Raw genomic sequence first — 25,737 nt, forward strand, 5'->3', positions numbered from 1 at the left:
TATTCAATTTTTAATGTAGAAATATTGCTGTTAAAACTTAGTGTTCTTATTAAAGAAATAAAGAAGGAAGAGAAACACGAGGCTAGCTTGGAAAACGTCAAAAGAAAATGAGGATAAATAATTGTACAACTGTGCAACCTTTCTTTCACAAATTCCTTACAAGAAGGGGCAGGGATATTTAGGTATTTTTAGGATTTTGTAGTGTGAATAATCATAATTATCACTTTTACGTCCCTATAGTAAGCATTTAATCACAGCTCTGTGTCGTTCCCCTGTTAAATACAGTTATGAGCAAGCTGTTTTTTTTCTTGCAACTTTGAGCTTTTTAAAGAACATTTTTAAAGTTCTACTGACCTCTGTAGACACTAAAACATAGACGAAAATTCTTGCACTGGGGGAAGTGAACTTGTTTACATGTATTTACCTCGCAGTCAGTCCATCAACTCTAGGTTTTAATGAAGCATTTTTCTTCCTTTTGGCAGAACTATTTATTTGTATTAGAAACATGCATAATTTCCAGAACAAGATTCTTGCAGCTACCTGTAGATGCTGCATGAATGACTGACTAATGTATGTAGATACAATAGGTAGAAGGAAAAATGATTTGAATTTTAAATTGCAGCTTGCAAACTATTAAACCTCACCACAGACCTTTCTGGGCAGCATGCTGAAGATGCTGGAGATATTTCTTTAGCTGGCTTTTGAAACTGGAATAAATAAATGAACAACAAACTTTGTTAATCATAACTACTGAGTATCTGTGCAAACCTAGCGAAAGGATTAACAATGTACAGCTGCAGATCAAAATGAAGACAAGTCAAGAAAGATTTTATTTTAATATCTGGTATTCAAGAAAGATTTTATTTTAATATTTGGTATTCAAGATGGCTCACCTGAAGCAGACTTTTTCATCTCTTTTCACTTGCTTTAGGGAAACTCCATCTTTCTTTTTGCAAATGGTAAGATGGGACAGTTGCCTAGACACTGATGAAGAAAATGTGAATTTTGCTAGAAGAGATGAACTGAACAGGGTTCACAGCGAGGAGAGAGAGAAGCCAGATGGACCCCTGAATTTTGAGCTTGGCATCTGCCATCCGGATCCAGGATATGAGACTCCAGCTCCACTGCCACAGGCCCAGGTGAAACTGCTCTCCAGTTGGGAAGCAGGATGGAATGTGACCAATGCTATTCAGGTAAACTCTTACTGCTCTACTCATTAAAACTATCATTTTTAAAATCTGGTCATCATTTAGCCTGTTTTTGGTTTTTGTTTTTTTAACTTACCATCATTCTGCAATTTTCTAAACGATCTGTGAATTTATTACAAATATATTTCAATCTTCCTGCATAAGATTAACACTCTGTAAAAATATTGCTCCAAAGGGAATAAAAAAAGACAGGGGTGTTACTTAAGGTTTCAGAAATATTTAAACTAGTAGAAAATGAAAAGGTGGTGATTGCATCTGTTTTAAAAGTTTGTAAATTTTATTTAGTTAGTATATTTTAATTCAGTTACGGAGAAGTATGAGAAAATTGAGATAAATACCTCCTAGAAATAGGACAATAAGAGTTAGACTGAAGTCAAATATTTTCTGATGTGTAAGTTACATTAGATATGAACTGGAGCACGAAACACACAAAGTGTGATAATACTCTTCAGTGTTAAAGAAAATAGTCGAGTTGGAAAGACTTAAGAGATCCGGTCCTACCATTCTCTGTGGATGTGAGTCCCTTTTCTGAGTCCTTAAATTTAGCATTAAATGTTTCAGATTCTTTGTCTCACTTTTCATGATTCATTTCCTTACATAATTCAATCATTACAACTGAATTTGTGTTTGACATGGTAAGAAGAAAGTGGTACCCACAGATACATTAGTCCCAGTAACTGTTTGACTTTTTTATGGCACTCCAATTATACAAAAAATAATCCTTCCAATGTCACATAAGTCTGTGTTCATGCTGATGAACATTTGTTTATGTATGCAGTTCATCCCTCAGCTCTGCAAAGGAGTAAAAGAGAAAGGACATATTTTAACCTAGCTCTATTTTCAGACGTGAGCACCACCACACGAGAGCCAATGTAATAACATTTAGGGCACAGTATCATATCATACTCAGAAAGTACTCAGCTGTGAATAGAGGTTTTAAAATAGCCGAACTACTTTTTAATAACACTTTTTGATATCTCTCATCAGCATCTAGTCAGAACCGGAGCCTGGGTTGAGAGCCCATTGCTATCTCTGTGAGTTTTGCCTTTGATTTAACCAAAGCCAAGATTTCATTCTGGAACTCAATTTTGTCAATATTTGCTGTATGACCTTTTGAGAAGTCACATTCTCCCTCACTCATTGTTTTTCCTTCTGAAAAACAAAAGCAATAATGTCTCCGTAATGCATCAAATTGCCTAAAAAGTCCCGAATGTCTTTATGTAGACAATTACTAATGATCATTAATATTATGGCTTCCAGCTTAAAAATAGATCTGTTACATAAAAATGCCCATTTAAAAACAGGAGAAATTCAAGCTAACTTACCCAGTCATATCAGTAACTATGGCCTGAGTTAAAACTTTCAGCTTTGTAAGCTTTGCTTGCTGCTCTTTGATCTCAAACATTTTAGAAATCATAATTAAAAGAGAAGGCAGCTACCGTTATACTGAGCTTTCATTCTAAAGCAGATGGCAAAACCTGGGAGCTACAGTTCATCTAAAAGAATTGACAAAATGTTCTAATGACACAGTGCAGTGCTGAGTGCATATGGGAGGACATGTGTGCAGGTGCATGCACTTTGCCTATTTCCCAATACATTGGCATTCCATTTAGGCAAAAGGGTAGACAGCAGAGAAGGGAAAGGGGAAAGGCAGAACAGGAGAAGAGAATATTGGTTGGGTATCTGTGAGGAAAAAAAATAACGGATCAAAGAAATTTCTGTAAATAGTTTCGAAGAGAAGATTAGAATTATCTGAATAATAATAAAAATAATCCAGACATTCCTGACTGGTGAAAGCAATCTGTGCGAAAAAGACAGTAGTTTTTGCCCTACCCAGAGGAAAGGGCAGCAGTGTCTTGCATTAAAATTAGAGGTAAATATTTAAGCAGAATTCGGACCTATTTTAAACAGATATTCCAGAATACTCTTAGTCTATAAGTGAAAGTATTTTCTGAAATTATTTTCATATTTATAATGAGAACAAGTACATCTTTGGTCCCCAAAATTAAATAGAAGTGTTTTCTTAGATTGTTTAAAATGCAAATGTTTTCAATCAATGATGTAGTTCTTTTGTTTGTTTGTTTTTTAATTTCAACTGAAAAATTGTGCAGCTTTGATGACAATGCTGTTTATGTAAATGATTGCCTGAAACATTTAAAGTTTCCAGGGAAACACGTTTCATATTCCAACACTGCATAGGCAAATGAAAATCTGTATCCAGTTAATCTGAGTAATGACAGAGACCATAAACCTGAGTTAATTCAAAAGGGAAAATGAACAGTATTATCTGTCAGAGTGATGCAAGTGGTATTTGTGTAGAGCAGTAAAAGGCCAAAAAAATTTGTACTAACTTATACAGTAACTCTGGATATATGAGCAAAGCAACAGTAGCAAGGAAAAATAGCAGTTAAATTCTAATGTTATAGCCTTTCATAGTAGAACCAAAGTTTGTGTTATTATGACTGTAATTTACATCACCATAAGTCTACCTTGCCTTATTCGGTCTCATCAGGACAAGCAAGTTTAACAATTAAAATACTCACCCACGTTACCAGGCAATTCCAAAGTATAATTACTTTCAGCTCCATGATGCTTGTATAGTCTTTAAAAGACAGTAATATAAGCACACAATTCTCCCCTGCATATTTGGTGAAATAATGACACTGTATCCAATCATACTAAAGGTGTATTTTGATTCAGAGCATGCTTCTTCACCAACAATGAACAAGAACCTGCTTGCTGTGCTCATAAATATCTGAACCAGTGGAGATGACCCACTGCTTCATACTTAGTGTGATGGCATCATTGCTGAAACACACCACCCATTGCCTCACTGTGCTCACACCCATCTCTGTATTTCCTTCAAGCTGGGCCATAGATACATTTCCAAATTGTTTTCTAATCTGGCTTATCTCTATTTATGTGAGACTATAATATTTACTTAAGAATATCAAATAGTTCATATTTGTTTCTCTATGATGATTCCTCTGAGTTACCCACCTGCTAATACAACTAAATCTGCAGTGTGCTTATTATCAACAACTCCCATAGTCTTAAGTATAAAACAGAGTGACACCAAAGCAGAATTAACAGGCATGTCCCTAAGATATACAGGTAAACATCTTTTAAAAGTGTCTAAGCACGCCTTTCATCAAGATTTACTGACAATAAAAGTATTTAATAAATATAGAGATGTACATTCTTATGAGTTCAGAAAGCTAAACAGCCACTTAGATCTTGATCTTAAGTGATTATTTTCCAAAAGTGAGAACAAGGGTCAACTCTGTCAGTTGCCCAGGGCAGTAAATTCCTTGAGGCTAAAGTCATACTCTGCAATAAATTATAGACGTCTGAGTGAAACAACCTTCTGTATTTCATATCAATATCTCAGATGGTACCGAGAATTAAAGAGAGATGCCTGATGCTCATATCTAATCTAGGAATAGCAAATATTCTAAGTTTCTAAATAGAGCTAGTAAAAAAGTGACAGCACAAAGCAAAATTTCAAAACTATATGTCTACATGATGCACATAAAAATGCCAATTTATAAAATTTTAGCTAAAATGTACCTGCAGCACTAGATAAATTTATTCCTAATGTGTTTGCAATCTCAAACTCACATGGCTGCAACTAGAGATCAAAAAAATCTTAGAACATGTTGAGGGCCATCTAAATTTAAATACATTTTTCCTTTGATAGAATGTCACCATTATAAAATGCAGAATATAAGTTGCATTTTGTGTGTAACTAATGTTCATGCCTCGATTTTCTCGGGGGGAGAAAGAAGGAGGGAGTAAGATTCTGGACATGTCACTTCTAAACTCAATCTTTTATATTCAACCTTTTATTCATATCTCTCATATTCAAATTTAGCTCAGATTCTGCAGCATAGTTCTTTACTTTCATTATTCACATAGCATGGAAAATGCTGCATACAGTATACATATTCTCTCATGTCAACTCTACTTTTTTCACAAAAATGTGCTATATTTCAGCAATGAGATTATATCTACTTCACAGAAATCTCCTGATTTGACACATAAAGATTGTGCAGTGGATTTATTTTAAGTTAACTAACTGCCATTCCCATAAATCTAATTAGAGAATGTTCTGTATCAGCCAACTTTTCCCTTGGTCCGTTGTAAATACTAGAAATGTTATGGAGACAGGACTCCTAAACTTTTCCTTGTTGGATCATTCTCATGGGATTTAAGTTGCTGTTCTGTAGCTTTTGCATTTTTTGTTGTTTGTTACATCACTTAGGCAATGAACAGATGGAGGGAGTGTTGAATGGATTTACATCAGCATATTCTACTATAACTACTATGGAAATGATAGGAGTGGCAAATCAGTTTTCCATAGTCCTTTTGTGTCAGATTTGCTAGCAAGTAGGATCTGTGGAATAGAATAAATACTCCACAAATTATTCCTTGGACATACAGATGATTCCCAACTTATGGACCCTTGGTTCAGAAAGCACTATACTACCTGTTAAAAATATGGCTTTAAGAAGTAATTGGTCAAAGTATTACAATTCCTGCAATCTTCTAGATGCCAAAAAGACATCTTTGGGCATTAAAAATCTTTACCAGTTAATGCAGTCCTTAGATTATGCTTGTCTGTACCATGGGCACAAAATTCCACTGCCTACTCGATGAGTAGCAAAAGAGTTAAAGGAAGTTTGCTTCTCTCTCTCTCTCTCTCTCTTACCCTTACATTTCTCCCTTCATAAATGACTCTAATAGCCTTTATATGTTGGCTATAACCAATATACAGTAATCTATAATTTATGATGTTGATACACTTTAAGGTAATTAACATATATTTCAGATGGAAGGGAGACATTCTAAAATACCGCACTCGACACTTCAACATTTGAGGTTTAATAGGCAAAATCAACCATAAATGTGAATATCCTGATAACACTGGATGTCAAACAGATTTATTTAAAAATGTTTACTCTTAACTGTTATCTTTAATCTCTTTAACTGATTTCTACTTGAGTCCTAGTGACATAGCTAACCTCACATCCTTTTGATAACAGTAGCCAGAAGCACTGCTGTGCTTAAATAAATCTGAATTGTTCTGTTCAGAACATTGTATTATAATCTTATATTTCAAAAACCTATTCATTTGATGCTTTATTTTTAGCATTGTCAAATATTTATAATTTCCAGTCATGTCAACTGAAGCTCTTCTTGCCTAGCATCCCTAAAATATATCTATTTCATTTCTAAATTTCAGAGCCATTGTATTGTAGGTAATTATTCTTAGAAGTAGTAGCTAAGCTACTGTAATGCATAATACACTTATCCTGAATTTTTATGTTCAGTTTGATGCCATCCTCTGAAGCCTTTTCTGCTCTTTTCCATATACACCTTTCAAAAGTCCCTCAAATGTGGCCAATGGGCCCAGCTGCATCCTGTGGTGGGATTGATGGAGGGGGCTGCAGCTGGCTATGTAAAGCACTGTTCTTCCCACAGAGCTCTCCTGCTCGCTAACACCTGGAAACAGAAACCCAATATCAGCAGTAAAGCACAGTGCCTTGCTGGTACATTTGTCTAAATTCTTCATGCCAGTGCAAAGAAAGCAGTTTTGTTACCTGTGTGCATTTCAGGACAGAGAAGAAAAGTGTACAGGCGGAGCTGAGTATTTGGAGACTGATTTTTCAACCACTTTTTTAACTCATTTTTCAGGAAAGCCTATGAATAGAGCTATTATGGTCCAATGTTAACCTGACATTTTATTCAGATTTTAAAATGTAAAAAACAGATCATGATCAATCAAAGTATCTCTGCGCTACACATTATTTAGAGCGTCCAACCTGCAGAGCCAGCTACTGCTTTCTGAGCTGTAAGTGCTAGCACTTCAAGGAACTGACTTTTGAGGGGCAGGAGCTGATTGGCTGTTTATGGCTTGGGCATCTCCCACTTTCTCCCTTTGGCCCCTTTCCTCCCATTCTACAAGGAGAGTGAGCTCTGTGCAGCTCTGATCGACTCAGGGCTCACAAGTCCTAGTGTGAGCTGCAGTAGAGGAGCTGGAAGAGACCAGCTCAGCTCTCCACCTTACAACCTTGTTCTCCAGCCAGTAATAGTGCAAAATTTTGGTTTAATCGAAATTTGTGAGGTATTTTGACACTCTTAGCAGACACATCAGTATTTCTACCATTTTATATTTCAGCTCAAGAACAGTTACATGAATGAAGTGAAAGCACATATTCACTTGAGAGCTTTTAACTTTGACAGTCTTCAAAGGCCAACTACTATCGATGGTGTTGCTAGAGCTCAACAGACAACTTGCCAAGTGTCAGAAGTGTAATTTACATTTATATTTACATATATTTGCAAAAACAGTTTGTCAGTGTGTATTTCTCCCATGACATATACATAGAATAAATGTTACTTGTGAGTAATACTTTGAAAACCTGAACATTGTGACTCCCTCTAGACCTCTTTATCTTTACTTACTTCATTAGGAAACCTTAGGAAAGCCACGCAGGAGATGGCCTGCTCCAGAGGTGTTAATGCCTAAAAAAGCTTTTGCTTGCAATGATACAGAGATATATACTACTGCACACATGCTAAATAACTCTAGCATGCATTTTTCACTGCAATAATTTTTTCATAAGAAAATGAATACTTCATTTATAAACAATTTATTCGTAGCTCTTTGCTAACACCTCTTCAACTTTTCAGTCAAACAGAAACTACACATCTTTTCCTTAGCAGTCTACCATTTACCTTTCTGCATCTACTGACTGATTTCAGTTCTTCCAGTTAAAATTAAGATCGTCAATTTTTTAAAATTTAAACAAGCATTCTTATCAGCTTATATGAAGATACTTATTTGCCCTTCTTTGAGCTGCTTTTAAATATCCTTTTGCTGAAAATATCACCGTTACAAGCTACAGTAAAACCATCACTTCTTCTCTTGACTTGCAGTTTCTGATATTGAGTCATGGTTTCGTTGACTTCACTGCATTTGTTTACTGTTATTTCACCCTTAGATTTTAAATTATTTGAAGAAGAGACCATCTTTTTGCAGTCTAATTGAACAGTGTCTCGCACGATTCTGACGATTGGGATTCTGACCAAGGACTTTCAGGTGCTACAATAAGGAAAACAATTTTGAAAGTGAGTCTCAAAAAGTCTTCTATTTTAGAGACTCTTTACAAAACAATGATCATTTAAATGTGGCCTATCATAAATCAGCCTGTATCTGATCCAATTTTCTCTCTCTTTTTTTTTTTTAAATATAGCATAGTTTCTACTTGTGATTGAGACCCATTGTGGGCACAAAATAAATCAGCAGACTAACACGATAGAAGTACTTTTAGAATATTCTGACATTAAAATGTGCATGCCATCTTAAAAATCCTGTCAAGCAAGAGAATGACAGAAACCTGATATTAAAGATAAATGTGTGAAAGTTATACCTTTTGAAATAGTAAATACCAAACAAATTCAAACACTTGTCATCACTTTCAAGTAACTGACAACTTTATTCCACCGAAGAACCCAAAACAGCAAGACTTGTTGCAGAACAAAGATCTTTGTATCCCTCTGGTCAAGTGGATAGCTCAAATACTTTCAATCTACACTAATCAATCTACCAGGCTTTTTGGTCTTATCCCTAAGTATTTTCTACAGGCAGAATAGAAACGTGACATAATTTTTTCCCCTTTAATTCATGATGAGGTTTCATTAAAAAACATTATTATTTGGCAATTTTGAATTTATATGTATGTTATATCATCTTAATTATTGCTGTGATAATGTTTGACCTACCTTTCCAAATAAAACCCATATTGCCTTTTACAATGACTTACCAGCTTGCTATGGCTGATATGTTGTGCACACTCATGCCTTTTTACAGGTTCTCACACATATCACTAACTAGTTATCCCTGATGGGAAATAGTCTTAAAATCTTGCAATCTGACTTCTTTAGCCTGTGAGATGCACAACCTCAGAGAATTTATTTGCTTTAATACACAGCATTTACAGGTATAATTCCTCCCAAGATAACATTCCTTCTAAGGCAGGAATAGCATAATGATAGCTGGTAAAACTGCAAATATTTTGCCAGATATAAGTCCTTTCCAGAAGGAAATAAAATTCCTTTATTTTCATTAGCAATTTTTTCAGAAAAAAGCTCATGTTTTTATATATATATAAAAATAAATTTAAAAAAAGGTGAACCATAAGTTTCATCAAAGAACAAATATTAGGACAAGATCAACATCTGTAGGTATGAGAATTTAATATTAAAAATAAAGGACTTCCAAATAATTATAATGTATTGACAGAATCAGAAATAGTAATGCTTCTGTAGCTGACTTTCCAAGTTGTGAAGCTTCTTTCTCACAATCCATGGATGATTAATCTACCATTTAGCTCAGTCTGTATAATTCCTGACAATGAGAGATTCAGTGATATGGCACAAGCTTTGTCTGAATGACTAAAGTGAACTATTTGAGAATATAAAAAGCTATAAACACTGATTACACACAGTAGTGAAGATGATATATTGTACTGTAGTTTCAGCCTTGTTAGCTGTATAAAAGCACAATACAAAATAATGGCTTCCATTTGCATCTATTCTCTCTCTTCCCCCCACACACACCATGTTTCTTGGATGAAAATGTAGCTCTGTATTCTTGGCCAGTGGCATTAGCTTTACCGTATGTGTAACACTGTATTCAGCAAACAAATAAAAAAATATGAATAAATTTAATATTTACTTCTCAAAAATGTAAACACATGAGTCAAAGTGAGGAAACATTCACTTCAAATTATAGACACATCCCACTATCTGTTTCATTTTGTCTGATTCTATTTATTGAACTGAGACAAATAACAGGACTAAGAGAATATATTTTGTAATTACCTAGAACAAAAATTATTTGGTTATTTGATGATATTAGTGGCAATGACAGATTTTGTCTTGGCCACCCATAGGTGTTTTCATTTATTATTGTTTCTTTCATGGCTCAGCTTTCCTCTCTAGAAGTTGATTCAGGGTCACAAACAGACAAATTTTTTGTTTTTCGGTTTTAGAAACCATTCTAGTGTGATTACTTCAAAATAAACTGCATATCTCAGACATAATGAGTAGTTCCGCTGAAGTGTAAAGAATTTGCAGATATGTGAAATATAATAGCATAATGAAAGAGATATTATAAGATATTATATATATGTGTATATATATATATATATATAGTTACTACTAATTCCCTCATTTAACTGTTTACATCATATTTAGGAGTTGGCACTGAGATCTATCTCACCACATTTTAAAGCAGTTCTCTCGTGTCTTTTGCTGCATCAAATCTCCAACTACAAATGACATTTCCCCAGTCACCTTCCCTCAAGGGTCTTAAAAATCTTCCAAGTTTTAATTAGGATCTGGAGTTTTAAAATGTGTTCTCTCCTCTCCTCCTGCTTTTGCTGTCTTTGCTTGCCTGCTGACTTTTTCACTTTTGCTGGGAAGCCAGCCTCTCTCAGTGATTTTCCTTTTGTACTTTTTATTGTTGTCATCTCAAGTTAAAAATAAAATACCTAAAATACCTTCACAAAACTGTAGGCTTCCTTTTACCACTCAGATGGGATTTCAGAGGCTCTTTCCTGTTCCCTAAATTGTGAGGAGGTGCCATTCAACCCCTAAAGGTTTCTTCTAATCAGAAAGGATAATCGTCTGCATAATTCATGCTTTCCCTCTAGATTTCTACTGATTCTTGTCTTATACTACAGTTACATATTTATCATATCATTTTTCCTCACAGCTTCTTGCCTATCATATTCTCCTATCCCTTGTTGCTACCTGATATGGTTCATAACCTTGTATTGCAATATTTCTTAGGTTACATAACAACACCTGTGCAGGTGTTGTTCCCAAGCTGTCCAGCTCTTCCTTTGCTCTTCCCAGGCACCTCAGAATCTCACAGCCTTCACAAAGGAATCCATCTCATTCTGTAGATGACATAGAAAGATAGGGACCTCTGGTGGAGCTTCATATGTCCCAAAAGAAGTGCCCTATGCTGTTGGAATGAATAGTCTTTTTGTGATGTTTGTTTCTATCTACACTGTCCAGAGCTAACAGAGTCTTTTTGCTTTATTTACACAGGGGAAGTTAGGAATCGCATTCCTAACTGCATCACAAAGAAGGTAGATTTGTAATGCATATCTCTTCTGCTACTATGTGTATTCATTCATTACATATCTGTTTTAGACAGAGTATTTGAGCGAGATAAATACAGTTCATAGATGCTAAGAAACATTCTTTTCCTTGTGTACTAAAGAAATAGTTACTTCAGAAACTTCAGTACAGCACTAAATTTTCATGAAAATCCATGAACTTTACGTCACAATAAATAAATAAATAAAAGTCTTTCATCCAGATATTTGAATATAAGAAACGAAAATTTGGTGAAAAGAACAGAAATTAAATGCAGTCTTAATCAAATGTCTCAAATATGAAATCACTATAGCTCTCAACACTGAAGTATGAGCAAAGAAGAAACTCTTTGCAGCTGAGAAGTTCCTCTGCTGTGTAAGAATAGTCTAGGTTGAAGAAAAAAAGAGAGATGTAGACTTTGACAATAATTATTAAACTAACTTTGCTTTGCTAATGAAATTAATGGTCGAGATAGATGATTTTAGTAGTCTTTTCCAATCTAAAAAATTCTATGAGATGATTCTATGAAATATTCATATTTCTATCTATGCAAACAGTATTCGTATCTAAAAACTTAGAGTAATCATGAGGTCGAGAAAGTAAAATTCCTCAGTCTGTTCATCCAAAGACTCTCAGCTGTTACTTCTGGGCAACATCTTGTCTCCACGTCTTTCCAATGTTGCCATGAAGCAAGAAAAATTAATTTAAAAAAGAAAAACAATGGAAATAAATGAAAGCAGAAAAGAAATCTGACTAATTTTATAACTTCAGCACTCATATTCATGGGTCAACAGATATCAAGAACCACAGTGTCACAGTATGTGTAACCATAATGAGAAATTTCTCCTCAAGTGATAACAGTTTTAGTATGTTAGATCTACAGACCTTAAAAATACATCTTTGGCGTGCAGTCAATATGCCATATGCTTGCTTTCACAATACATAACTATAGACCATTTTTTATTTTATTTATTTCAAAAAGGAGAGATTAAATAATTTTGCTTTTATACAAAGTACAAAGAGGATGCAAAAAAAAAATCACACTTCATTTCTCATATTTATTTTTTCTCTTTATTATTAACTATAAAAATTAGGGAATTCTTGGCTAATCTACTCAAAATTAGTTGAATTATCCATCTTTGTTGAATTTTAAGAATGACACAATCTTTTATTTCCTTACAGAATAGAGACACCTCCACTATGGGAATTCACCTGCAATATCATCTTTATCTATATCTGTGTGTGATGAAACTTTGGCATTGAAATCTACTGCTCTTCCTTTTATCCTAAAGACAGAAGCCTCAGACTGCCACTGAAGTTTAACTGAGGTTAAGTGAACAAAAGCACTGCAGATTTGTTGTCTACACTTAGCCAAGTAGTAAGGAGTATCTTTTCTCATGTATACAACAATATGCTGTGGTATTCTTTATCAGTTCACTGATTCATGGACACAAAAAATAATAGTATACCACTATTTAGGTCTTTCACCAAACCTATTAACTGCGTTCTCTCCTAGCAGTGCTGTAATATGACAAATTTCCCCTTTGCATGCTGAGCTCTGGGAGTCATTATAGGTTGAGTAAAAGTCCACCTAAAATTGGTGATTGAGTCTGTGCAGAGGAAAAAACAGGATAATATTGGTCAGGGGAAGTATAAGTCACCTTTTACTCTGCATGCAATCATGATAAATCCTATGCCTCATAACCCAACCTCCAGAAGATATAGCCTGGCTTCTTTCTCACCTCTCAGAAGTGTGTAAGATTTGTTCTATGCAGCCTTGCTTTTGTACGTAACAAGAATTGCTGCTAGTCTAATGTAGGCAATGCTCAATAAAAAATCCTAACAAGCCGAATGCTTTCTCTCAGCCTGAGTTTCTACACACTTCCTTTTGTTGTGTCAGTGCACACTCAGATAAAGATGTTAGGGTCTTCACTGCTTTGCTTTGCTTTGCTTTACTTCCAGTCTCCCATAGTTCCCTCTTTGCCTCCCCTTAAGCTCTTTCAATCACACTTTTGAGGAATTCCATTTTCCTGTATTTGGATGTTTTGAGTGCCTATCTATCTTCAAGTGAAAAGCTGAGAATCTGTGATGAGCTATGACGTGAGAAATAGGTAAGCAGTCAGTGACTCCACATCACTCACCACTACTAACTTTCAAAATAGTTTTAGTTTTGGCTGCTTTAATTTTTTCATCTCTTTTTCCTCTTCTCCCCATAATACGTAATAAAAGCTCTCATTCCTTTACCAAAGCTTGCTTTCTCCTTTGAGACCCAGGGAAATGACATATTTTCTTAAAAGGTAATTTGCTTGGGGGATTTAGTTTGTTTGGCTCAGAGCATTCTTACAGACAGCTATGAATTTATGTAAACTAACATTTTCCATAAAACCAGAATTAAGTATCAACATATTATTTCAGTCTGAGAACAAATATTTAAACAAATACAAAGCCAATGGGATCAGCTGTCAGACTCAATAACATCAGATCTTTATTTGCTGAGACATTTTCCTTCCTCTGTTCCCTCACCTAATCTTCAGGGGATTCTTAAGACTAATCTGGCTACTGACAGGAGAACAAAAACAGTGACTTCCTTTTCAGTCAAATGGATGCATACATTTCACAATATGGACTGTGCACCTTCCTTACCTGTGTATCTTATCACGGCATCTCCTGAGCAGTCTATCTGCCTTATCAAATGTTTATGAGACCTGAAGGATTGACAGACCAACACTTCTGAAATTTCTCTCAGTATATGAGGTGATTGTGGCCATTGATCACAAAATAAACACCTTACTCAATTTCCTCCCTGAAGCTAAAGGAGGCTGGCACTGGCAGAGAAAAAGAATAAGACAAACCAGGAAAAACAAGATTGCTGGGGTACATTTCAACCATCCTTGAAGTTATAGGAAGATTTTTCATTGGCTTAAAGAGAGATGGATCAACTGCCAAGGTCATACAGGCAATAGACAATATTTGAAGTTTTCCATAGAAGAAATAGTAGTATTTTTTGAATTCAAACTCTGTGAATTCAACATATAAGTGTGGAAGAAAGAGGATGAATTCCCTTCCTGGCGCTTGTAGATTAATGCCAGGAATCTGTGTAGCCAGCTAAAGAAGCAGAAAATTCTTAACACTGAGGAGAAATAGAACATAATTGATATTGCAAATACATTTATGTGACTGAAATTTTAAAATAATTAGATAAAGCTTGTTTACAAAAAAGAACATTGGTAAAAGAAGTGAGTACAGCACTTTACTTTAGAGAGATGATTATCTGTGTCAGAGCTGTTGTCTGGAAAGACGAATTGTATTGTTCTTGGTGCCTTCCATTTTAAAGACCTGTGCTAGAGGTTGTATGCAGTCTGTAGTAAAACATCATTAAAGTTTCTAAAAATGATAGATGATAATTGTCTAACACAAAAGGCATTGAACCTAACATAAGGTAATTCTATTTTGAGCCTCATTACCTTGAATAAAGATGAACAGATCAGTGGATCTAATTGCATTCATTATGCGAAAACAGAGGACAGTAATATATGTACACTCAATACTTCAAAGGAGAGAATTTTAAAAACCTGGATAAAATTTTGAGAGATAATGGATTAGAAAAAATAAATACAGAAAGCAAATAGAGGAAGTAATTTGAAAGTTACTTAACAAGAATTTATGAGGTGTCCAGAAGTCACATCTCACAATTAAGAAGCAGTACGCCTACACGTTAAAACCCCTCCAACTTCAGTCATTAAATGAATGTATCAATTAAAATTTAACAAATATATACCTATAATAAAAGGGAGGGAGATAGAGTGTAATTGTTGTAAATTATAAGTTATGAAGTCTAACAAAGAGATATAGGAGTCTGAAGACATCAGGAAGAAATGCATCCTCCACAGATTTAGGACAGTATTTAGGATTTTTTTTTTAAAGATGAGTTTAGTGTAAAATTCTGAAATTCTGAGATTATCTGTTCTGCATTAGTATATGTTAACTACTGCAGAGAACTATATATGTGCTTTCAACTAAATGAAAAGTTAGAAAAACTAACCTAAAGGTAAGTGTCAAGAGAATTAAGAGAAGGATGTATGTATAAAACCAGAATCTACTCCAAATGAGTATAAAAGGTAAATCTAAAATCAGCCAGCATCCTTTGTCTTCCTTGGCATGCAAGTGGACTCAGGCTACAATGTCACACATACCAGTGCTGTGAGTGGGTTATATCAATTTTGAGATTGGTAATATGAGATTACCTTCTTCCCTAAGATTTTGCATTGAATTTTGCTATGCTGATTCCCTCTATTAGCTTTAGAGGGAGCATGTAAAATTGTTCATAACTCTAAAAATAATGTAACTATTCCTAGTCTCTATCCAAGGGAATCAAGATGTGCTTCTAGAAGAGGATAAGAGTGGGCCATTTTGAAATTTTTCAGGATGGGCATCATGCTATTCTGCATAAGACATTTTGAAGTCAGCTCTTAGAGTTTCAAAGGTGTTTGTTCACACTTTGCTCATTGTCCAGCCAGAGAAACAGGCTGAAAATTAATATCATCTCTACTATCCACATATCTTAAGGTAGCTGAGTTAGAAAGCAAGGTGATTTTTTTTTTTTAAGTGTTTATAGAGGAAGATTTGATAATTATCTTAGACTGGGGCAATTAACTATTACATAACTACAGTTAGAATTTTAAATGAATGTCATCAATATTTTGAAAGCAGAATGCCCAGCAAGTATGCAAGTGGGAGACTTAGCTAAAGATACATCTAATCTGATAATACGCAATTGCTACTACATTTAGAATTTTCAGTAGACTATAGATATCATAATGATATTAAAAAGCCAGCCCAACTATTTGAGCCTATTAACAATTCTGAGAAAAATAAAGTAATGCTAATGCACTTTTTAATTGATATGGAATAAAAAGGTAGGAATATAATTAGTGTCAATCTTCATGGTTTTGAAGAAAGTCTTTTCTGTTCTTATTAAGCACACTTTATATAATTCTTTGTTGTAATTTAGGTAGTGAAAAATAATATATTTAGACTTTAAAAGGATTTTTGACACGTTAATACACAACATTCTGATTTAACAATTAACACAGCAATAACATACGTCTTAAGCGGATTAATAAATGCCAAAGTGACAACTCCTAAAAAAGTAACTGTCAGTATAGATTGATTGTCAAAGCTATTGAGCACAGGAAAGGCTGCCCAGACTCTATGGAGTCACCCACCCTGAAGATCTTCGGAAACCATCTGGACATGGGCCTGAGCACCCTGCTCTGGTTTTCCCTACTTGAGGGGGTGTTGGCCTGGATGGACCCAGATGTCACTTCTAAACTCAACTATTCTGCAATTCTTTGGTTCTACATGAGTTTCTGGTATGGTTAGGAGGTTTTCTGGTAGAATAATTAGGAACTTGTCCAGTATTATTCTATGTTGTACACAGTGACCTGGAAGACAATACAAAATCTCTTTTTATTATAGTGGTGCCTGAGAAAGGTAGAAGGCCAAGGACATGAACAAACAAGTAGCTCCATTATCATGGCATGAGATTAAGAGATTTGCTATATTTTTAAATTTAGAGCTAATAAAGTAATATCTTCATACAAATACCACAACAATAACCTTTTACAGCAGTTCTGGAAAATAATGTATTTTAAATGAAAACAAATGCTTCTTGAATTTATCTCTCTGCTCTTCCAAGAAAATGCATGAAGGAGGTTTTCCTATGTAGTTTCTATGCCTAACACAAATTCATGCACAGAATCAAATGCATAGTTGGGAATACAGTTTGGCTTAATTGAACTGTTCCAGTGGCATAACTGCAAATTGCAAGAAAGGCAATCAGACCTCACTCAGCAGTCTGACATATTAGCATGTGTTCTGCATATAGCAGAGCTGTACTGAGTTATTTTCATTGTTTATCTTCATTTCTTAATTTATTTTTTCATCTGATTAAGTCGTAAGGTGAAATCTCTCTATATTTTTTTTATTGTGGCATCATTTTTACTCCAATTTCCTCTTGGCATATCTCAGCTCTGACCATGATTTGATCTTCATTGCTTTTAACTACCTTTCATTCTGCTTTATTTTTAAAAGTGTCATATTTCAGGCCAGAGCGGTTTATAAAATGAAGCATTTTGAGAGGGATTAAAAAATATTAAAACTAAACATTAAGAAATGTTGATATTTTCTCAGGATGCTAAATTGTGCTCATTTCTCCATTTTTCTGTACATATTTGATTCCTTGAAGATGTACTTATCCTGAGGTGAAGTAATGTCAAAAAGTCAGTATGAAAGTGAACGATCCCATTTTGATATTCTATGCAAATCCAGATATCTTGGCTTTTTAAACAAGAATCCGGTGATGTGAGAAACAATACTATTTAGTTAAAAAATTCCAGTCAAGCCATCAAGAAATGTAGAAATGTTTTAATATGAAGACACAAATTGGAAATTCCGACCTTCTGGTTTTGTGTTTTTGATGGATCAGTAATTTCTGGAGTTTCCTCTTGGGGAAATTCAGATAAGGCTAATAGATTCTAGCTGACTTCACCTTGCCTTTTCCACTGCTGTTTTTTTAAAGGCTGTTTCTTTAAAGGCTGATCACCAATTCATCCATGAGTCCTCTCTTCTCTGTAGGCCCAGATGCCTATGGCTAAGTCTACTCCAGGGGTTGATGAGGTCCTTCATCCAGACAATGAGTGAACACTCATTGGCAACATACACCAATACCCACTGCACTTCCATCCTCAGTCTGGGGGGAAAATAACAGTCTTAAAATTATCTTGGGAGACAACAGCCAGGGAAGGGTCAGCCTGATGAGCAAGATTGGGTCCCCCCCTGCTGGCAAATAACCATTCATGCTAAGCTGTGAAAGCGAATTGCTTCAAAAACTCCTTCTCCATTCATAGTCGAGTATGTGAGTGCTTTTTCTCTGTGCTATTCTATTTTATAAGTAAATCACCTTAAAAGAGAACTTTTGAGCTTATTTGGCCTCGCAGTAGAATATTTGAAAATAAAACCACTTAGGCAGGTACACTTCTTGGACAAAACACTAAAACAAAGATCTGGGAGACAACTTAAGAAACTGTTCCTTTGGCTGCTCATTTTTAATTGAATCCTCACAGCTTAAGCTATCTGTTCCATACATAATTTGGACACAAGAAGACTGGATGAGAGCTCTCAGACCGGTCCAAATGTGGATTTATCGATGGCATGGAAGTTACCTGTGTCCATGTTCCAGTAGCAGAGAAGCAATGCTGATATACTCTGTCTGTCCACACTCTGTCCTCATAAGAGGTGTGCAAAAAACACGTTCAACAGCAGTGCACTATGAAAGAATTTCTCTGTAGAGGAGGAATTTTCCACAGATAGATCAAGAGATGGTCTAAGGTTGCTGAACTACTTTAAACAAGAGTACACAGCGCAATGCCTTTGCTGTTTTATCACAATGACAGTAATCTAAGCACTTATTAAAGGTATATTTTACATTGAAATTAAACTGTTTAAACTTGGTGATGTACAGGAAATGGTTCTAACAGAAAGTGTTACTTTTGAAAAGGTAGAAACAGAGGATGAAATCCAAAGAGAATTTGTAAGTCTGAAAAAGTCTTTCAGCTCTCATGGCCATCATTAACATTTTCTTGCTATTTCATAGTAATATGACAGTGTGCCAATACAATAAACTTTCTTTCTCTCTTTCCTTTTTTCTTTCTTCCTTTCTTTTCTTTTCTTTTCTTTTCTTTTCTTTTCTTTTCTTTTCTTTTCTTTTCTTTTCTTTTCTTTTCTTTTCTTTTCTTTTCTTTTCTTTTCTTTTCTTTTCTTTTCTTTTCTTTTCTTTCTTTCCTTTCCTTTCCTTTCCTTTCCTTTCCTTTCCTTTCCTTTCCTTTCCTTTCCTTTCCTTTCCTTTCCTTTCCTTTCCTTTCCTTTCCTTTCCTTTCCTTTCCTTTCCTTTCCTTTCCTTTCCTTTCCTTTCCTTTCCTTTCCTTTCCTTTCCTTTCCTCTCCTCTCCTCTCCTCTCCTCTCCTCTCCTCTCCTCTCCTCTCCTCTCCTCTCCTCTCCTCTCCTCTCCTCTCCTCTCCTCTCCTCTCCTCTCCTCTCCTCTCCTCTCCTCTCCTCTCCTTCCCTCTCTCTCCTCTCCTCTCCTCTTCTTCTTTCTCTCCTCTTCCCTCTTCTCTTCTCTTCTCTTCTCTTCTCTTCTCTTCTCTTTCTTCTTCTCTTCTCTTCTCTTCTCTTCTCTTCTCTTCTCTTCTCTTCTCTTCTCTTCTCTTCTCTTCTCTTCTCTTCTCTTCTCTTCTCTTCTCTTCTCTTCTTCTTTTCTCTTCTCTTCTTCCTCCTTCTCCTTCTCCTTCTCCTTCTCTTTCTCCTTCTCCTTCTCCTTCTCCTTCTCCTTCTCCTCCTTTTATTCTTTTTCTTTTTCTTTCTTAATAGAAAAGCCATTACTGGCCAGCTAGGAAGAGTGATAGAGTAATAGAGATGTTGAAAATATCAACTAAAAGGAAAATTTGCACTTTCTGTAGAAATCTTCATTTTAGAAATTCTAAGCTCAGTGTATTTAATTTGAAATTGGCAACCAGTGATTTGAAACTGGTGTGGCTGAACAGGGAACCTGTTTGTCAAACTGAAGAGTAAGAAGAAAATACACACGCAGTGGGAACAGGAACAGGTCCCCTGGGAAGAGTGTAAGGAAGCCGCTAGGCTGTGTAGAGGTGGGATCAGGAAAGCCAAGGCCCAGCTTGAACTGAAATTGGCTGGGGATGCCAGAAGAAACAAGAAAGGATTCTACAGGTATCTCAACCAGAAAAGGAAAGTCCAGGAGGGCGTATCCCCCCTAGTGAGTAACACAGGTGAGCTGGTATCAACAGACCAACAGACAAGTAGAAGGCTAAGGTGCCTAACAACTTTTTTCCTCTATCTTACCTGATAACTACTCGCCAAACATATCTCAAACATATGGTTTGGTAGGAGGAGATTGGGAAAACCATGACCCTCCCACTATAAGAGAAGATCATGTTCAGGTTCGTGACCACCAGAGCAACAAGAACATCCACAAGTCTATGAGTCCCAGTGAGATGCATCCCAGAGTCCTAAGGGAACTGGCCTATGTAGGTGTCACGCCACTCTCTGTAGTATTTGAAAAGTTGTGACAATAACATCATATCCATTTTTAAGAAGTGTGAAAAGGATGACCCTAGGAACTACCGACCTGTAAGTTTCATCTCTGTGCCAGAGAAGATCATGGAGCAGATCTTCCTGAAAGCTATGCTAAGGCACACAGAAGGCAGGGAGGTGATATGGGAAAGCCAGCATAGCTTCACCAAGGGCAAATCCTGCTTGACCAATCTAATGGCCTTCTATGGTGGTATTATTGCATCAGTGGACAAGGGAAGAGCTACTGATGTAATCTACCTCAACTTCAGTAAGGCTTTTGACACAATAACCCATAACATCTTTCTCTCCAAATTGGAAAGATATTAATTTGATGGGTAGACTGATGGACAAAGAGCTGGCTGCATTATTCAGGCTAGAGGATGGTGGTCAATGGGTCTGTGTCTGGATGGAGATTGGTGACAAATGGTGTCCCCCAGGGGTTGGTGATGGGGTCAATAGTCTTTAATACCTTCATCAGTCACATCAACAGCGCGATCAATGATCCACACAATGGAGCACCTCTCCTATGAGGATAGGCTGAGAGAGCTGGGGCTGTTCAGCCTGGGGAAAAGAAGGCTGTGAGATGACCTGATAGCTACTAGATAGGCTACTATCTAAAGGGGAGCTACGGGAAAGAAGGCAAAAGACTCTGCTGTTGGGTCAGGGGTGATAGAACAAGAGGAAACAGTTACAAGATAAAAGAGGGTAGTTTTAAGTTAGATTTAAGAGAAAAATCTTTTACAATTAGAGTGGAGAGGTACTGGGATGGGTTGCCCAGTGATGTGATTTATGCCCCATCCCTGGAGACTTACAAGACAACCCTGATCTACTTGTGCATACCCCTGTTCATTGCAGGGGAGTTGGACTATATGGCATTTAGATGTTCCTTCTGACTCTAAGGATTTTATGGCTCTATGTTTATTTTAAGAAAAAGTATAGAGAGAGCAAAAATGAGTTTGTTTAATAAGGTTTGAAATTTCAAAAGTTGAAAAAAAAAAACAACCAACAATAACCTTTTTCATCTTATGCTGTGTGTTAAGTACCAAATAAAATTGATATAAACAAACAGCAAGTAGATGTTAGAGGTTAGAATTATGTTATACTCTGATTAAACTAACAATTAAGCTGGGAAATGCAGACACCTGTGGGGAGGACCGCAAATGGCTGTCAAATGTGATAGTATCTCTGAAACACTTGCACTTTGGTTTAGTTTGAGGCTAGTCATATAAACACTAATGGCCTAAATTCAGCATGGGGAAAAAAAAGCCATTGTGTGGTAAAGCCTGCTCTGACACTTACCTGCAGTTTAATTACACAGTCACCCTCCAGGTCAGCAGATACCATTTGAACTCCCAAATGCAGGTTAAGGGGCAAAACAATGGTGCTGTGAATATGGAGCAAATGAGAAAAGCCTGCTACAAATTGCAAGAAACTGAGAAAACATCATTGTTCTTATGTTAATATGCAAGACGATTGTGGCTTTTATCTTCATGACTTTTTCACAGATTTGGTTTATTTATGATGCTTTTAAATTCAACCTATTATGTAAATGTTCTCTAAGGATTGTTTTCATAGGAAAGAGAACACATTTTGTACTTAAGGCAATTACTTATCTTCCCAGTCAGTGAAATCTGTGATTAAAAATGGCAAGACAGCAGAAGTTACATGCATGTACTATCTGCAGTCCAGATAGTCAGATATTTAGTATTTTTAAGTAAGTAGCTTATTAAATAACAGATATTATGCACTTTTGAGTGCTTCTGTGAAGTTAATATAAGTAAGAAACACTAACTGTGAGCTAATTGGGTCACAAGGCCCATGTTAGAATGGAGCCAAGCCATTACTGTAATGGAGTGGGGAGTTTGGGGTGACTGAAGTACCATCAACTAGGCAGTTGAATGTCCCAGCTTTTAAATGAAATAGCACCTGTGATTTATACAAAAACATTGCTGTAAAGTGAAGCCTTTAAAACAACCAAAATAGTTATGTAGTGAAAGTGAATAACTGTATCGTTGTGCAAGTAATAACCAAAGTACTTCTGTTACAATATACAAAGACGTTGACCTTTTAATCAAGAGGTACTAAGGCATATAATTAATATGATCCTTCTAGCTCTTATTCAGCTATATGTTGAAGATATCTATATCTAGAGTGAAGTCTGGTGAGATTGGCAATGCTTCTCGCTCATACGGTGGACAATTTCACTGACTTAGAGAAAAAATAATGTTTTAATTTCAGGGCCTCTAAAATTTCAACTCTTGTTGATGATTCAGGCCAGTAGCAAGCCTGAAAAAGACTGCTATCTCATGGCTAGAAGAAAACAGTAATAGTTTATATACATTGATGATTATTCAGTGTTTGAAAAATTGCCCCTCCTTATCAATCAAGTCTGGGATAACTTGTACCAAAAAGAAATGGGGAGCAAGGTACAAAGCCTGAAGATGAGGTGAACACGAACCTTCTTGATGAACTGAAACAGAGCTGGCCTCCTATGCTGCCTTCACAAGAAAGACTGATGTCTGAGTGAGTAGAGAAAACATCAAAGACAAAAGCATGCCTGAAACGTCCTTACATGATCTCATGCCCAAGATTATGGATGAAAAATTCATAAGCTGAGATTTAGACTATCAAATTCACTTCTTTTTCCTGAAAACAATAAGCAGCACTACCTGCTTAGGAAGTGAAAGAGAAAGAACCTGTTGTTCTCTTCAAGAGCAGGAGGGTCCGCCGTGTTTCACAGTGTATAAAATTTAAGTATCTGAGCCTGTAAACAGTAGTACTCAGTAGTAACTGCAGGGAACAGAGCTCCTCTCCGATTAGAGGTATGTCTAAGGAATAGGACTTGCCCCTTCAAACTTCAGCCAATATATATTCTGTGAAATGAGGTGCTCTCTGGAGGAATTCCCATTTACTTTGAAAAGAGCCATGATTAGATTTAAAACTTGGCAATGAGTAATGTTCAGAAGGTTATCAGTGATGAGTGCGTAGTAGCAAAGATTTTATTCAAAAATGTGAGTACAATTAATTTCAGGAAAATCCTACTTGTTTTGAACTATCAGGTGGAAATCTTGATGGCCCATGTGATGTAAAAGACCTCTTTCTCTTGAGAGTTCACAGTTTTAGCAATGTGGAATGAAGTTCTGGTTTGTTCAGAAATAGAATTAAGATGGAATTTATACAAATCAAGTCTTGTCTGGATGATAGCAAACACGATCATGAATGTTCTTATTTCATCGCATCACCAATGCTATAATACAGAAGTAAAAATTTCTGTAGAACTAGTTAACTGTATTTTTTTCCTAAACTGCTTTATGAAATTTGAATGACAGTTTTTACCGGATAATATATATATATATATAATTATGTCCATTTCTGAGATTGTTGGAGAAAAGTATGTCTATATTTTTCACGTGTGGCTTAGACACCTAAATAAGTTTGCACAATCTAGAATCTCAACTTCTGAGCAAAATTGCTGTAGTAATGGACTTAACCACTGTAAAGGTTGTATGAGGAGTTCAGAAGCCACAAAGAAAGCTAAAGCCAATGCTGCTGTTACTTTAATGCCCTTTCCTTTCCAGAGGTGTGTTAACAATTATTAGACTGAAGAGAATTGTCATTACTGGATCTATCTACAGTGCTATTTTTAGTTTAAATGAAAATTATGGAGATGGTGATGATACAGCTGCTTAATTTTACTGTTATTAAACCCATTTCATTAATATGCATGTTGACTGAGTAACTGCCTTGGAACCTTGTAAAATCACATCAGCATTAAATATTAACTAAGAGTTTGACTATATCATTCATCCACATTCTCCTTTTCCTAGCTTATCATTACATGTGTGTCAGTATGAGCAGTTATTTTTGCTGATAATTTCATTTGTCATAAATAAACATACTTCTCATGGTTATTTCGCTGAATGTAGCAGTACTTCCACCATGCAATTTGATGAAAGCAATGTTCAGTGAAGGGCAAGTTTGGGAGCATGACTTCTAGTAAACATTTTGCCTCAGGGATTTTCTGCTATCTCTTATTTCTCTTTTTCCTCTTCAGGGAATTTTTGTCCTAGGATTGCCATATGCTCTTCTCCACAGTGGATACAGTGGCTTGTTTCTTATTGTCTTGGCTGCGGCATTATGCTGTTATACAGGCAAAATTCTAATCGCTTGCCTGTATGAAGAAAATGAAGATGGGCAGCTCATAAGAGCGAGAGATACGTATGAAGATATTGCAAATGCCTGCTGCAAAAAGCTGTCTCCTAGACTAGGTGGCATAGTTGTCAATGTGACCCAAGTGATGGAACTGATCATGACATGTATTTTGTATCTGGTTGTTAGTGGGAATTTGCTGTCACACAGTTTTTCATATGTACCAGTGACTGAGAAAACTTGGTCTGTAATTGCATTTCTTACACTGCTGCCTTGTGTATTTATCAAAACTCTAAAAATTGTTTCCAAACTCAGCCAGCTTTGTTCCTTGGTCCATTTCATTATCATCTTTGTAGTGATGACTTACTGTCTCACACAAATACATCAGTGGTCCTGGGCAAAATTCAGACTCTCCCTGGAATTTGAAGACTTCTTGGTCTCCATGGGGGTGATAATTTTCAGTTACACGTCTCAAATATTTCTTCCTACACTTGAAGGTAACATGAAAAACCCAGGGGAATTTAGGTGTATGCTGAATTGGACTCACTTTTTTGCTTGTATCTTGAAAACAACCTTTGCCCTGTCTGCATTCTTAACTTGGGGTGAAGAGACGAGGGAAGTTGTTACTGACAACCTGCCATCATTTCTTCAAACTCTAGTGAGTTTGTGCCTATTAACCAAGGCTCTTCTTTCTTATCCTTTGCCCTTTTTTGCAGCCACGGAAATTGTTTATGCTTGTATTTCTAGAGGCAACTATTCCAATTACAGTTCCCCACTGTTTGCTTTGTGTGTAAGAAGCATATTTCTCCTGTTAACTCTGCTGATGGCCATGTTCATACCACATTTTGCACTGCTGATGGGCTTAACAGGCAGTGTAACAGGTGCTGCTATGACTTTTCTTCTTCCTTCTCTCTTCCATTTAAAGCTTAAATGGAAAAAACTATCCTTCTTTGAAAAATGTGCAGATATCTCTGTTTTTATTTTGGGTTTCCTTTGCAGCCTTGCGGGCATTATTTGCTCAATAAAAGGGCTATTCAAACTATTTGGAGAGGGGTAA

The 25,737-nt window shown here is 35.9% G+C and overlaps 1 protein-coding gene across 1 annotated transcript; it reads left to right on the forward strand.

The window, feature by feature from the left end:
* The first annotated feature begins 956 nt into the window (after positions 1-956).
* LOC100545776 (vesicular inhibitory amino acid transporter-like) lies at positions 957-25,737 on the forward strand. Its single transcript, XM_031552214.2, has 2 exons — positions 957-1,193; positions 24,586-25,737. The coding sequence occupies exons 1-2, from the start codon at positions 957-959 to the stop codon at positions 25,735-25,737; spliced, it is 1,389 nt and encodes a 462-aa protein (XP_031408074.2).

The sequence above is a fragment of the Meleagris gallopavo genome, chromosome 2 (assembly GCF_905368555.1).
Source record: "Meleagris gallopavo chromosome 2, MGAL_WU_HG_1.1, whole genome shotgun sequence".
NCBI lineage: Eukaryota > Metazoa > Chordata > Aves > Galliformes > Phasianidae > Meleagris > Meleagris gallopavo.

Bases quoted from the DNA above. Each gene is read 5' to 3' on its own strand.
- LOC100545776 (XM_031552214.2), top strand. From the start codon at position 957: ATGGTAAGATGGGACAGTTGCCTAGACACTGATGAAGAAAATGTGAAT. The intron at 1,194-24,585 runs GTAAACTCTTAC...TTTCCTCTTCAG, and splicing joins ATGTGACCAATGCTATTCAG to GGAATTTTTGTCCTAGGATT.